The 13,286-nt window shown below is 46.3% G+C and overlaps 1 protein-coding gene across 5 annotated transcripts in view; it reads right to left on the reverse strand.

The window, feature by feature from the left end:
• Positions 1 to 213: 213 nt before the first annotated feature.
• The window catches only part of kirrel3l (kirre like nephrin family adhesion molecule 3, like), a 32,336-nt gene continuing 19,263 nt past the window's right edge, over positions 214 to 13,286 (reverse strand). Inside the window, exons 2-15 of one of the 5 annotated variants that reach the window (XM_020093449.2) lie at positions 11,981 to 12,136; positions 11,212 to 11,361; positions 9,110 to 9,267; positions 7,512 to 7,662; positions 7,254 to 7,359; positions 6,773 to 6,921; positions 6,520 to 6,647; positions 5,193 to 5,319; positions 4,942 to 5,042; positions 4,037 to 4,235; positions 3,120 to 3,239; positions 2,877 to 2,986; positions 2,623 to 2,712; positions 214 to 2,511 (exon numbers count right to left, since the gene is read on the reverse strand). In XM_020093449.2, the coding sequence (XP_019949008.1) occupies positions 2,020 to 2,511; positions 2,623 to 2,712; positions 2,877 to 2,986; positions 3,120 to 3,239; positions 4,037 to 4,235; positions 4,942 to 5,042; positions 5,193 to 5,319; positions 6,520 to 6,647; positions 6,773 to 6,921; positions 7,254 to 7,359; positions 7,512 to 7,662; positions 9,110 to 9,267; positions 11,212 to 11,361; positions 11,981 to 12,136 (2,237 nt within the window). In that variant the 3' untranslated portion in view covers positions 214 to 2,019. Of the gene's footprint in view, positions 2,512 to 2,622; positions 2,734 to 2,876; positions 2,987 to 3,119; positions 3,240 to 4,036; positions 4,236 to 4,941; positions 5,043 to 5,192; positions 5,320 to 6,519; positions 6,648 to 6,772; positions 6,922 to 7,253; positions 7,360 to 7,511; positions 7,663 to 9,109; positions 9,268 to 11,211; positions 11,362 to 11,980; positions 12,137 to 13,286 lie in introns of all 5 variants that reach the window. The other 4 variants (XM_020093450.2, XM_069537546.1, XM_069537544.1 and 1 more) reach the window with 4 other exon arrangements.

Raw genomic sequence — 13,286 nt, forward strand, 5'->3', positions numbered from 1 at the left:
AGGTGGATACACATACAGTGGGGGTTCCGCTATCTCATCTGTCTTCATTAAAAACAGCGCACCACTGGGGGAATAGGAAAATCAACATAGACAGTGCCGCTAATTTATGTATTCATCATTGTTGCTACATGGGAAGCTTTGTTTGTCGCTGTTCCCCGTGCCCAACGAAGCCGCTCACGAGGCTGATTAACTCTCAGGATTCACACCAACCAGTTCTTTATCGGAAATGGTTTTATTTAAATATAAATATGTGTACAAAGGTACAAGCAACGATAGCTCCTTTTTAGCAAATAAAATTCTGAATACATTATTAAAAGAATAAACAAACAAATGGCAATTAGTCGTGTTCCAAGAAAAAGCATAGTAACTGCATTCAATGATTGATGAACAACTCGGAGAAGAAAATCCATGGTGCCAAATAAATCAACTAAGATAAAGACATGTATATAAAGATACTTTACAATAGAGCAGCTTACACGCTGTACATTAAGGCTTATATAAAATATAAAAATAAAGACAAGCGATGATGTTTTGCCTCTTCACTTTGAAGTAGACATTTGCTCTCTCATCAGGCTGCCTGGTAACAGCTTTGTCGACAAATGGCAGTACAGGCATTCATACTGAAACATCCAGGAAGAGGAATGCAACTGGGCCAGGTGCACAAACCAATGTGTCAAACATGAAATGGACATGAATATTAACGCTGAAGATTTTCACTAGACACATCATTTGCATGCAACAGAGAGAAAGTATGGGCTCAGCCATTTGTACAGATACTTCATGTTTCAGGGTAGTACTGTTTCTTGTAAACATCTTGAGACAATTTGATTGATTTGTAAAACTTTTGAGAGTGTGTGGTCTACACCAGAACTGCCTTAAACGTCTTACCTACCCCCACCCCCGCCTGAGCCTGCCTAGGACGCTGCATTCATTTTCAAGTTTATTTCAAGTTCAAGATTGCCGCCATTTTCAAAACCACCACTTTTGATTGTTCTGGTAAAAGCAGACTCTTCATTTTACAATCGAAAAATACCGCAGAAAACAGTATCCGGAGTCAGACAGCAGTATTCTGCCCCCAGCCCCCGTTTCCCCCTCTGTACAGTTATCACCATCTTTGGGTTTTCATGGCCTTACTTTGTCCATCTTGGTAAAACACACAGTTAACATACAGTCCTTCATGAGAACGAAGGCTAAAATACACATTCTCTTCACATCTCCTTCTTTTATCCACCGGTAAGCAACACCACTAAGTCCGACATGTTAGGGGTTATCATCAGAAGAAGCTCCAGGAATACAGCTCAGGCCAGAAGTATTCCAGCGATGATTCAACTCTTCTTACATACAGTGCCTGTAGCACTTGTTGGTCAGTAGAGCTAGCCTGTTGTGCAGAATAGTTTATGTCTGTCTCTGTGTACAGCTCAGTCTGTTGTCGATGATCGAGACACAAATGTGCTTAGAATTCCTATCGCATGCCAACAAAACACTGAATGAGAGACAAAAATAGCTTGTTCGTATCAGTTTTTTCCTTCAAATATGTGTTAGATGGTCTCGGTTCAAAGTATTTTAGAGGTCATGTTTTTGTGTTGACACAAAGTAAACTCTGGAATGCAGGTAACCATCTACCCCTGTCGTTTTGGCCACCCATATTCATTTGATATATTATCTAGTTGGCTCTTGCACTGACTGAATATCTCCACAGGTTTGAGTTGTAACCTGTCGAGGTATCACACTGGAATCAGAAGTTTGACTTGAACACCACAATCTGCTGAATTCTCCAGCTCAGCAGTTTCTCTACAGTTTGCATTATTGTAGATCCTGCCATCAGTCACAACAGGTTGGTTATCCCATAACCGAAATCACACAACTGCCTCCAAAAATACTGTCCAAACTTGTCCTTTAAGGACCGTCCAAGTAAAGAAAGTCTCTGTTCATGTTAGTCAAGCCACACGAGTATGTGGAGGTGACAATAGTTACTCGCTGCTCCCGTAATCATCTTTTCTCCATTTTCTTTTTTGTCCATCAGACATGAGTCTGCATTCGTTGTGAGGGCCGGCCATAGTCGGACTGCTGGGAGGACACTTGTGAGGAGGCATAAGAGAAGCGAGACGAGCTGGACACCTTGCTGGCCTGATCTGATTGGTCATACGCATCCACCTTCTCATAGGAAGCGGGTTTAACGTAGCTGGTGAAGGCGCGACCATAAGTAGCAGGTAAGTAAGCAGAGCCACTGTAGAGTGGGTCAGTGGGATAAATGCTGGTCGCCTGTGCAGGCTGTTGCTGGGCAGCTTGCTGCTGTTCATATGAGGTTCTGCCCGCAGTGGTGGTTGCGTATCGGTGGGAGAAGTCATAGACTCGAGGCTGTGTGCCATGCTGACCATACATGGGGCTGGGGGAGGGCAGCTGCGATGGAGTGTAGACTGGGCGAGTGTTGGGCACATACTCAGAGAACCCACTGCCGCGGATGTGGCGATCTTCATGGCCCCGGACATTGTAGTAGCCATTGGTGGGGTCCTGTAAGAGTGATGGTGAGAATAAATCATTACAGTAACATGTAACATGATGAAAATAACACATGGTTGCTATTTTGAGAGAGTTTCCTCAGGTAAGTGTTTTAAGTTTTACCTTGATATCCGATCGTTCATCCTCCTCCTCCTCCAGAAGGTCACTGTGTTCTGTTCGCGACGTCCCAGGAGACTCGCTGCTGTTTGGAGCCTGAGGGAAGACCAAGCATTTCTGAAGATTTACTAGGACGAACAAGACCTCACTTGAATAAGTTCAAAACGAAAATTAGCATTATATTACTGAATTAAAGTGAATTTTTGCTAATCATGAATAGAGACATCTGATATACAGAGGAAGTGAACAAAGAAATTTACCATCGGCTCTTTGACATCTTCCTCATCATCGTTGCCACGTGTAGCGTTGTGATCACTATGAACGATTTGAACTCTGATGTCACTCTTGGAAAGACGAGTACACCTCTTACCTGCGGGGATTGACAAATATATCAACATTTCCATCAAAATAGCACAAAAATTGAACAAAAACAGTTTTTTGTATACAAATAAGAATATGTTTGATTGGAAGAATTGACAAAGGAGTCTCTTGCCCATACTAACCGTTGAGCTCACCTTTGCCTGTGTGCCTGCAGCAGAGGGAGACCAGAGTGATGACGCAGATGAGCAGGACACAGCCTCCACCTACTGCTCCACCAACAATTATCAACATAGGCAAGGCTTCTGTAACAAGAACAGTAATAGAGGGAAAAATGTGGCGGGTGTGGGGGTAGATAGTTGTCAGGAAAAAGAGAAGGGATGAAATGAGAAATAGTGTCAGCATCAAGAACGAACAGATCAGAGCAAAAGAAAGAAATAGATCCATTCATTTGTTTTGCTAATCCCAGAAACGTCAGCGTCTGTATAAATTCATCCACAGTGAGCCCTGACCTGCTCACAGCGAGCGTATGCTCACACGGGCAAACCGACATCCCGCAGCCTGGCCATTGTCTCTAATCTCTCAGAAAGAAGGGTAACAAGGCCTGACATGCAATGAAGCAATAGACAGTAATCTAATTAGAGATTCCAGGAGATACCCCTGCCCATTTCTCTGGAGACCCCACTCTGCTTCGTTGATGTAAATTACTGGCGAGGACCTTATTTTTGGTGCCTGCTGCAACAAAGGCTTCCACTGGCATCAGTGTAATGGTACTACTGCCTAATTCTAAGTTCACTTTAAGAGGCTGGAGCCCGTAATGCTGAGCTCGGCTCTTTGACAGTGACAGAGGATATGAGTCCAACCACAAACACATGTGGCTTCCTCTAATTGACTTTTGTCCCCCAATCAATATCTATGTTATGGGGCAAACATATTCATTAAAGGAACCATCTGCTGATTAAATCATATCGATTGAGGGAGTATAATTAAGATAAGCACAAGGCAGGAGCACTGCTTTCACCCAATCTGGCCCCCTTCCTCACATCACTATAACTTCTGCACAGGGGCTATGGTGGACATTGACACTTCAGTCGGTGCGTACCTTGTTCTTTCAGTGTGACCAGGGCGGTGCCCGTGCCGAATCGGTTCCAAGCGGTGCAGTTGTAGCGCAGCTGGAAATCCTGAGCCAGAATCTCAGACAGCACCAGAGAAGACAGGACGCCGTGGTCGCTGGTAACTGTCTGCACTGAGTAACGACCGGAGGAACCAGAGGACAGACTCGTGTCTCCGAAGGTCCACACCTGCGGAGAGGAGCAAAAGGACAGTCAACAGGGAGTAAGTCACTTTTCTGTGAAGAATTCCTCATCTGTGAGCAAAGCAGAGTCCGTCTCAGCTGCTTATCCTTAGATCCCTGCCGGTGGCCGACTGAACACCAGTTTCTCCCTCTGTTCTGCTTTCTCTCTGCCGACCTCTACCGTGCTCCATGGCTGACACAGCTCACAGGCTCATGTTTAAGCTGCCTCCCACGTCTGCCCTGCAGGTGAGGCCTAAGGAGGGTTAGGTAGCTGCACTGTGAAATAAGGCTCCTCTCTGCCGTCTCTAGCGCGGGGCCAGCGGGGCACCTGTCTCTCACTCCTCCTCACACCCTAATTATCCTCTCTCAGCCCAGCGTACGTTCAGCAGTTCACCGGGGTCAGAAGAGTGATGCCTCTTGGGCCGCTAATTGAATGTGGTTTTGCTGAAACCTGCAGGAAGCTGGTCTCCTACAGCTCCCCCCAAACTCTACAATCTCTCCAGTCAATGTCTGAGCAATTACAGTTGTGAATATGTGTGTGAATGCCTTTGTTGGCGTGTGAGGTGGAGATGAGGCTGGTGCAGAGGTGTGAAAGTGGGGTCAGGGGTAAAGCTCCACTGAGTGTTTGCTCTCATGTGGGTGTGGCTAAAATGAACATGGAAGCTCTTGAAGAGAAGTGAATGACGCGCAACACAAATAAGCAGATCACTTACAATCTTATCGGGCGGGGGGCTGCTCTCCACCCGGCACTCCAGCTTGCCCTTGGAGTGCTTCACAGCGTGCTGCGTGGCGTCCGCTGTGATGATAGGTGGACCTGGAAGACGAGTCAAAGAGAGAAGAGAAATAAAAAAAATTGTTGTTTTTTTAAATTCTAATAATACATTTTCCGATAGCAATTTTAATGCTACTTATTAGGCAGATCCCTACAAACGTAAAGGCAAGTAACAAGATACTAGCCACTCACCATTTACAGTTAAAGTGACATCTCTTTCTGCAACTCCTATCCGAGGTACGATGGCCTTGCAGGTGTAAGTTCCAGCATCTTCCTGGGTAACAGCCTTCAGTTGCAAGGTGTTACCATTACTGAGCACCTAGTGAGACATCCAGAGAGAAAAGTGAGAAATGTGTTTCATAGAGAGAGAGAACGAGAGAACAGAGCAAGGCGCTGGGGGAGAAGAGGCGGACAAAGGCGACTGGGACCTTTATCAGTGGCCCGCTCATTGCAGAGGCGGCGCAGAGGTGGGCTGACCACTGTAACAAATGCCGGCGGTTTGAGTTTAATTCCATTGTGAAGAGCTTTAATCACAACATTAAGCACTCCAGCCACCGCTGAGTGGCCGTGCTGCTGGGGAGATTGTTGTAATTAAACAGTGGGGACAGAGCGCAACGTACTATGGCGTGAGTGGGCCCTAGCCTTTAGAGCTGCTACGCTCACTCACTGCTTAGCTCATTGATCCTGTCATTCCATCAAGCTGTGATTAATCCATTTACCCCCACTCTCCGTCCCCCCCGCGCCCCTCCACCTCCTCCTCTCACTCTCTCCAATTTTTTATTTCAACACACTTACAGAGTAACCCAATTAATCCATTACTCGTGGATGTGTGAGGAACAGTGGCAGTGGGTGGATTAGAAAAATGTCTGCGCGTTTTCCTCCGAGGGGCTGAGAGCGTTCACTCTTTGAGATGACAGCATCGCTTACACCATCCCGCAGCATTCTTTACTGGGGGAGTTTTCTCCAGCTTCACCTCAGAAATTATATTAGTTGCCAGGAGAGAAGCTCCTATGGGATGTCATCACTGATGGTGTGTGCGCTAAAGGACTTTTACCAGGATGAAATAAATTGAAGGTGGAAATGTCCCATTTGTTCCACCTACGAAATTGACTTTGAGGAAATGGATACTCGAGTGGTCAGGCCTTTTTTTAACGTCAGAAAACGTCAGAAGTGCCACTGGAAAAGTTGCTGCATATGTTGCAATTCAGTTGATTTGAACCACACCCTGGCACACTTGTTGACTGATTGATTGATCGATCGATTGATTGACTTTGAGTTATGACAGCATGTCACAATGCTGAATGAATCTGTCAGTGGACAGACAGTTTTCTGCCAGAGGCTTTAGCCCGTAGGGAGTGTGGTGAGAGGAGTTGTTGAAGATTCAGCCTGAAAAAGAATGTGTGGGGGAAATGTGTGAGGGATTCATGCCTCAAGGCCATGTGTGAATGTTTCTCTCTGGAGGGATGGTGTTGAAGCTTTACCACAAAGATGAGGTGTTGGCGAGTGTTTGTTGCCTTACCACGCTGGAGCCCTGCTTGGTCCATGCCAGGGTCAGGGGAGGGTTCCCAGTCCACGCACAAGTAAAAGATGCATCCATCCCTATATCCACTGTCATTGGCTTTGGCTCCGACAGCAGTCTGGGGCCAACTAGGATAAAGCAACACAGACAGCCGGATACAATCAATAAGAGGCTGCTTTTACAAAAACATGCACCTCTAGAAAATCTCCAAAAAGGCAGCCTGGCCACAGTGTTTGCCTCAAGTTAAACTCACATTGGACATCGACCAGGGTGCTGACGTTGGTGCTGCCCACAGAGTTGGACACCTCACAGGAGACAGGATCTGTGAAGTAAGAGTAGTCCACCATCACCTCCAGGCTGTCCCCATTTGCCTCCGAGATGGGAAGTCCTCCTTTCGACCATCTGGGATGGATGAATAATCACATTTTACAGTCACATTAGTTCAGGGGAGGTACTTAGCCTGGCGTGTCAGCATAGCTATTAGTTGATTAATGGTCGGTGCCAATCACAATCAAACGCTGCCAATCAAGCAGCCCATTAAGCTCATCGTATTCACGTATCTACTTAACACGTTGCTTGGTGTCTCCTCTACTTAGACGGCGTGTTTGCAGCTTATCACGTCTTGGAATTGTTAACGGATTGTACGGTGACATTTTAGATGAGAAATGTCTGATGGCTCTGTGTGCAGGGTGCAATCAGAGTGAAATATTTAGATAGAAGCAAAGGACTGATACCTGTATCCAGTGATTTCAGGATTGGCTGAAGCAGAGCAGATGAAGAGAACCTTGGCTCCCTCGGTCACGGTCTGAGGCTGGACTGACAGCGTCACAGAGGGAGGGTCTGTGCACAGGACAACTTTCATTATAATGACATGTATGCATGTAATTTCTATCATTTACATATCAACAGTGCAACAGAATTGAATGTGCAAATAGCATGCACTCTGCTACAATTCTGTGATGGGCATTTTCATAAGCAAGCTGGACACTCACGTTGGACATTGATAGTGATTGATGTTTGTCGTCCAGCAGGAGCAGCTGGGTTAAGAACCCTGCAGGTGTAGGTGCGGCCAGAGTCGCTATCCTCTGGGATGATTGGAAGCATACTGACAGCCGTCTCCCTCTTCCCATCTTCCATCGGTGTCTGCAGAGTCGAGGCAACAATGTTAAATGATGTTTGCTTCACGTCCAAGCAGCAGCAGCTTACAAACTATATTTTCAAAAGAGACTCCATTACAGTAGGGGAGTGCTTAAAATGAGCTCAGTGTCACAAAAGTAAGTCACTTTCCATTTGTGATCGCACAACTTAGGAATATCGCTGTAACACTGCGGGTCTTATTTTTTCATGTGTGAGCCATTTAAATTGCCATCCTGTTCTTTGGCATGGCAGTTAAATCATATATTTTATGATGCAGCGGGGGATATTGTGCTGTTCCCACATTTCTGAGAGTGTTCCCTGTCAGCGCTCCTTATTTGTCATCATCTTTTAAATCTATTTACTGCTCACAGAAATCAATACGCCTAAGTGAGGAAAGGTGTAGATTCTGAGGATATGGCTCACTGCTCTCTCACTTTCCTCCTCTCTTCACACACACACACAAGGAAAAAACACTGTGATGGTGAAGGAGCCTGTGTGTCTGTTTTTTGGGGGGGAGGGGGGTTGGTGGTGACAGTGAAGAAGAAGTGTCACACGTCTTTGGGAAGGAGCAAGGACAAGCTGAGCCTTTTCCCTGGACAGTCGAATCAATGGACCAGGCCTTCCACTTCCTCAGCCAGACACACAAAAAGTGTTTTCATGCTCAAATCACATCAGTCCCTGTCACCACCCCTCACTCGGCCAAAGCTTTCTCTGCCCACTGTCTCACTCCTTAAGGTTAGTAATTCTTTTTTTCACGAAACGATCTCACCAATTAACTCCACACTCATTCATCTCTGTTATTCCTCTCCTGTCCTCTCCTCTTCTCTCCTCTTCTCTCCTCCCCCCTTCTCACTGCAGCCTGTCACCTCCTTAAATGTGGCGTTTAGCGTCATTTAGCGTGGTCAGAGAGCATGAAAAATGTGACACTTTCCCAGCCGTGGCAGGCTTACGCTCCGGCTCATCCCGATTGTGTTTCTGCATTGTTGTGGGTGATTTCTTCTCTGCAGAAACTCTACTGTATGAAACACTCATGCCTGTCTGAGCTTTAGCATGCTCCAGTTATGCTGTAGTGTCGCGGCATTAGTGCCAACAAGGAGGGGATAGGGGGGTGTTGGTTAGTGAGTGAGGAGGGTGAGGCAGAGGAGGAGGGGTAGCAAGTTGGGGGGAGGGAATGGGGGGTGTCAGGCGTGAGCGAATGGGAGGGGGACTGCAGGGAGTGAGGGAACAAATCTTGTGAGAGAAGGGTGGTGATGGGGGGAAAAAAACCTGAGAGACCACGGAAGAAAGATGAGAAAATAAAAGAAGAGTGGGAGAAAGAGGAAAGGGGGGATTATACCCTAAGAGAAAATATTTCTGTTTTGAACAGCTTTGCACTTCTTTCCGCCCGCTGTTACGCTTTGCAATATAGCGTGGGTGTTACAGATTGAATGATAATGATCTGTTCTCACTGTACCTTGGAATAAACCGCAGTGTCCATAACCTCCCCATCTCTGTACCAGGTGATCTCAGCAGCAGGTTTGGCTCCTGAGGCTCTGCAGGTGAGGTTGTATGGTGTGTAGGCTTTAAGACGCACAACGGGGCCGCCCTCCACCACAGGGTCTGAAGGAGGAACTGTAAACCAGAACAAACATAACCCTCAAAACAAAGAAAAAAAACGAAACTCCAGGCCAGCACAGAGCCACAAAGAAGTCACACTGATAGTCAGCATGTGTTGCTCTTAGTTCAGCATCAATAAGACATAACAACAAAAGAGACACACAATATCTTCTCATGACCGAGTGTCTGTTTTAACAAGGTGGAGTTAAAGGCAGGAGAAAAAAAACAAGTAACAAAAACACACTCAACCTTATTTATGTCCTTTCCTGGGACTAGCATTATTACTCTATTTGCTCTTACAGTTGCAGAGTGATGTTTCAACTGAATTGCTTATTTGTTCATTTATTTGCATGGTTTTGCACGCACCACTGGCAAGCCAAGCGTGCCACCCCTGATGAAGGCGTCTATCTCCCCAACCAATAAGAGAAGGCATAAACATGGGGTTTGTGCTGGCCTTTCTCGCTCCCTCCACCGAACCAATTTCACTGTGTGTATCTGAATTGTCAGAGGTCCTTCCGCTGCCGCGGCACGGACACTAATGGAATCCGAGTGCTAGGTGATTTTAATTTCCATGCCGATTCCCCTGACTGCACTCCCGCCGTTGACTCCTTTGACTGTGCAGGATTGCTTTGGTCTCATCTGGCCACAATGATTTACACACACACACAGGCATGTGCACACATAAAGAATTCACAGAAAAAAGAAAACTTCTCTTTAACATTCCTTATGTCCAAACATAAACACAAATTGCAGGTTCCTGAGCCATGCAACTGATTTCATTCTTTTTCAGTTCATTTATCTTTATGAAAATGCAGATAATATTTAGAAACCAACAGTCTTTGTGGGTGTTTTTAATGTATCACTTTTATCAACTTTCTCTGCAGCCCCCACACAAACATGTTTGTGGCTGTGTGTAGGCATGTGATGGCCGCACTGCTTTGTGCTGCTGTGTGCAGCATTGACAGTTACGATGCGGAGAGGCAAGCTGATGGACAGGGCCGAGCTGTCTGAATCAAATCGTTTAGTTGAAACGCTGCCACGTTCTGCTTGTGAGCTCGATGTGCTTTCCTTTTCATGGTGCCCTGTGTGTACCGCTCTTCACCCAGACACTATGATACAGGCAGAATACACCGTGGCAGCAACAGATACTGAAGATTCAACAGCAGCCTCTGTGATGAAAGGGCTGTGTTGAGCATCAAGCCTGCACACTTGTTCCCGATGAGTCTCCCCTCTCAGTCCGTGTACGTGTGGGTGAATATACAGTATGGACAAATGACAGGTCTAATTAATGGAGTGATATCCCGTTACATGCCACCAGATGCCAGCAGTGCTTTGGCGATTCCAATTCCCACAAGACCTGGCCCCCCATCCTCCTCACCAACCCCCCCCACCTCCGAACGTCTGTGTAAAGAAGTAGATCACTCACATCACGTTAATGTAAAAAGCGCCTTGCGGTTGACAAATGTTGTGGCTCACTGTAAAATGTGCTAACTGTGCAGACCCTGACTTTCAAGCGACTACGCAAGTCATTTGTGACTGCAGCAATCACATTATCCAAGACGTCTACAGCCTTGATTATCGCTTCTGAGAGCAGAGGGGTTTCCTTATTTTCTGGTTGGATCTCATGGCTGAGCTTTCCTTGGTTTGAATTATGCTTTCAGGACATGATTTTTTAACCAGGAAACTAGATTTACAACAGGGTTATCTTTGAGGATGATAAGAAATGACTCTATGAATTGCAAATAACTTGGAAGTACATTTCAATGAATTTTTTATTTGTCCATGTTAAGTTGTGTTTTGAAAGATAATTTTTTTGTGAGTTGGACATTTGTAGGTTTGTCTACACACTTCTGTATTTTGTGATGGAGACACTCCCCTGATTGGTCCCAAGCGCTGCCAGCCTGTAGGCCTTGGCACGAGGGCTGGTGGTGAGGATCATGTATGAGCTGTGTATCTTACCTAGTACAGTGAGCTTGGCACGGTGGGAGCGCAGTCCCGCCTGTGTAGCCTGACACTCGTACACCGCGTCATCCGCCAACTCTGCCGAATCGATCAGCAAGCTGTGCTCGCCTGATAGCGGGTCGCCCATTAAGGAATAGCGCGTCCAGCCTGCGTGAAGCCAGCACAGAACAGAGTCAGAGATAAACAAACAACCAGCATCAAACACACCATGAAAGGACTATAAAATGAACAGACTTGTGTCTCGAACAAAGAGAGGAAAACGTGGCGCGGCTCTTTAAGACACAAATGAAAGCAAGCAGCACCTCACTGCGCCAGGCATTGAGCCGTGGGGTTAGTGGAGCAGCGTGGGGCTGGGAATGCAACACGTGAGAGGTTGCTGTATGAGGAGTCTGTCCTTTAAGCACAGACACAATAAAGATGGGGTGGCTGAGGTCGAGAGGAAGCTTCTCTACCTTCTCTCGACTCTACCACACATTTAAATGTCAGCGTGTGACCAAAGCCAATTGATTATCCACCTTCCTACAAGACCCTTAAAATGCTAAACAACAAATTAAAGTTTGGTGTGTGCAGCAGTTGCCGGCCTGTCTGCAGTACATTGTTCTCTCACGATTCATTTGTGTAAAACCTCCGTGGTTGACAGAGAGAGACTCTGTCTCTAATGAGACCTGGCATTGATCGCAGTAAGACAGACAGAGACAGAGAGAGCAATAAACACAGAAAGCAGTGGAGAAAAGAGGGAGACAGACACAAGAGGTTGTGATAATACCTGGAAGGTCTCTTTCTCCTCCCAGTGCAAGGCCATCTTTGGTCCACTGTACCATTCCCCGGTAACCCACAATGACACAAGGAAGAGTCACTGACTGGCCGGACACAACCACCTGGTCCTGGGGCTGCTGGGAGAAGTAGGCTGCTTGGGTGGCTGCTGGGAGAAAAAAAAGCACAGTGTGAATATCTAATCTCTTCAAATTAATATTTTTCATTATGGTAGATGGACAATTTGTACTGAAGGCAGAACCCTGCTAATGGCATTTCAGAGAGTGTAATGGCAGTAGGTTTCTGCAGTGCCAGCAGAGATGAAGCAAGAGGAAAACTTGCACTGTAAGTGTTGTGGGGAAAAAAAGGACTGCAGGAGAACAAACTCTTGTGAACTGGTCTGCTCACTCTACTGTTCTCATGGTGCTCGCTGAGAGAGTTTACAAAGCTGACGGGGAAAAAATATTATGTTTTTCCCTAGAAATGTAGCTTCTAACAGGAAGAGTCAGCTGTACCTCATAACTTATTTAACTCTTTCCCAAGACCATATGGTTATATGCTCACTGACATGAAGCAAACACACTTCTGGTGAGGGAAAATCTGCCATCATTTCAGCGTGCTTTTTGTAAAAATAGATGTTAAACAATCAAAACTCCATTAAAGCTCCCGGGGGACCCATCCGTTTAGAGACTGCTGAAAGTCAGCAAAGACACCTGCCACTGTTTCGCTGCAGTGTTTAAGTACGGCCCTTAGTCTCCCCGGATTGGCTGGCCTGCCTTCACAGGCATACAGAAGCAGCGAGAATACGAATCCGCGGCTCCAACTGTTTGTGGCACCATGCTAAAGATTGAGTATTACATACCCTACTGGTAGGAGATGATGGCAACACTCCAGAGGTAACTAATCCTCGGGAGAAGGTGGGAGGAGGGGGGGAGAGAGGCAGTTGGTTAGTTATCTAAGTGGGGTTTCTGTGTGAGTCTGGAAGAGGACTTAGAAAAAACCTTCCCTCATTCTCTTTCTCTCCTTCTTTGTTGCTCAGTGGAGAAAGGATGGGAAGGGGGACAGAGGAAGATAAAGAGGGTTCTATTCAGGCAGTGCTAAGCCCCCCCCGAACTACTTCTCTTGGTGGGAGCGCTTAAACAGACAGGGTTGGCCCCCCCTCCCGGCAAAGAAAGCTGCTGAAAGGAGGGCAACATACGGCGGCCAGAGACGCGCTATTGTCCTCTTGTCCCTCTCTTTTAATAGGCCTCTTCATTTCCAATCAATCCTGCTAAATGCAAGTTTAATAGCTTTTCAATAGCAGCTTTTCCCCCCCAGAG

Source organism: Paralichthys olivaceus, chromosome 13 (genome assembly GCF_024713975.1).
Source record: "Paralichthys olivaceus isolate ysfri-2021 chromosome 13, ASM2471397v2, whole genome shotgun sequence".
NCBI lineage: Eukaryota > Metazoa > Chordata > Actinopteri > Pleuronectiformes > Paralichthyidae > Paralichthys > Paralichthys olivaceus.